The 2,047-nt window shown below is 36.2% G+C and overlaps 1 protein-coding gene across 1 annotated transcript; it reads right to left on the bottom strand.

The window, feature by feature from the left end:
* Nucleotides 1–378: 378 nt before the first annotated feature.
* Nucleotides 379–1,695, bottom strand: LOC132757558 (uncharacterized). Its single transcript, XM_060748873.1, has one exon. It carries the CDS (start codon nucleotides 1,693–1,695, stop codon nucleotides 379–381), a length of 1,317 nt encoding a protein of 438 aa, XP_060604856.1.
* Between the last annotated feature and the right edge of the window lie 352 nt (nucleotides 1,696–2,047).

Raw genomic sequence — 2,047 nt, forward strand, 5'->3', positions numbered from 1 at the left:
GATTTAACGCATGACATATCAACTTTGTATGGCATCAAAACATGTTTATTTTATATCTACAAAGAAACCGTGTAGCAATTATCAATATTTCAAATTTGAGCATAGTATATCTTTAAGTAACTCTGACGTTAGGAAAAAGTCAGTTACTGCTAAGAGGGGCGTGCCACCAAAAGTTTTCTTTTAACTGGTTGGTTAAAATTGCTTATAATTAGAGTATCAACGTCTAATAATTTCTACAAAAGAATAACAAGCAATGACAAGCTGTTTCCTATTACAGCTCATAAGCATGTTACCTTAAATATGTTACTGAAACAAAAACAACCGATTCAACGTTTATACAAAAGTTATGTCTGACTATGTATTCAGGATTGTCCAACTTCATGACAAAATAGAAAAAAATGCCATCGGGTTGTTATCTGTTAGTTTAAGAAGTCTAAGCACACTTTCAGGCCGAATGGCATATTGTTGATGGTTTTTTTCGGCTTCAATGTCATACACGATACCCTCTAAATGAGATATTTCCAGCATGTGGCGTTTCGAAGAATATCGATAAAAATCATCTGGACAAGTATTGATCTTGTCCATACCTTCTGCTACCCTTTTGCATCGGAGAATAATGTCCGGTCCCTCTATCTGAAGCTCGTCAATTTTTACACAGACCGCCAACTTTTCTTCCCGTCGTACTCGATCTGCGAAAAGATTTCTTTCTTCAATCATAAAGCTTGGAAGAGCATTATTTATGAGGCATATCTTTACAAATTGTAGAGCCATTTTCAGTAAGGAAATCAAATTTTCATTGACAAAAACATTGCTTGGATACATTTCCGATAACCAAAGTACTACGTTTTTCATGACGTATGACGTCATTTCACGACAAAGCGGCTTCAGTTCTTGTTTTGCAATCATCTTCAAGAGAATCAATAACTTTGTTTGACAATCATTCAAACTTTGTATCAGCTTTATTTCAGCTTTAGTAAAACAAATTCTCCATTCCAGAAACTCATTACCGCTGCTCTTGTTGCCTATAGCAACCACGTGACCTTCCATTAAAGAGATCTCTTTAACAACATTGGGTGGTGGCCAGTTGTGCTTACGGCTTCGATTTATCCATGGTTCCAATAATTCCGGACAGTCACATGTGAATGCATTCACAATGTCAAGATTCATATTGATCAGTCTGAAATTACTAGTTAATGACGGACCTTGGTGATTTCCCGTGTAAGCATGATGTGTAACAGAACCGTCTATCCCAATATCCTCATAGCCTGCATTTGCTTTCTTCCATGCTTCCTTTACCGCTGTACTCGACAGATAATGCTTCCCTAATATATTCACCATAACTTCTTTATTTTGTTCGTAAAGTTCAGGCCGTAGATTGTGGTGAACAAGCCGCGTGTAACCAGGCGCAGTAGCATATTGGTCCAAAAGAAGTATTAATAAGTGTTGATGTTTTCTAGGTTCAGTTGTACAAATGATATGTGAAGGAACTCTAACCGAATCGATATCATTCTCAAATGGTGCAGTTAATCCTTCGGCCTTACTTCCGGCATAAAACTCCGTTGATTTTCCATAAGGCGTGTCAACAGTCTCTGAAAAATAAGCGCAATATTTTTGCCGAATTTTAATCATTTCACGACTATAGCCAAGTAAATCCATTGTGTGTGACGCTCGGATCGAGGTTGACGTATATTCCATATTTGTTTTAAATCATATCATATATATCCGACGATTTTTAAAATGTATAACAACTTGATTTACATTTAGTTTGTATGCAGTAAAATCGATAAAATCTTTAAAATACCCTTCATTATCATTATAATAGCTCTAGCGTGAAGTTTTACACCCATCCCCCCCCCCCCCCCCAAAAAAAAAAAAAAAACACACACTTTTCTTATTGTAAGCGACACTCTCAAGGCTAGAGCAAATTTAAACCTGGATGCGTTAATCATTAAACCTTTGTGGAGGACTCAAAAACGATGCACCATGCTAAATATTTAAACTTTGGACAATATATATGCTAAAGTAACCATTTGGTTAAGATTTCATT

The sequence above is a fragment of the Ruditapes philippinarum genome, unplaced genomic scaffold, assembly GCF_026571515.1.
Source record: "Ruditapes philippinarum isolate M1 unplaced genomic scaffold, ASM2657151v2 ctg2575_1_1_1_1, whole genome shotgun sequence".
Taxonomy (NCBI): Eukaryota; Metazoa; Mollusca; class Bivalvia; order Venerida; family Veneridae; genus Ruditapes; species Ruditapes philippinarum.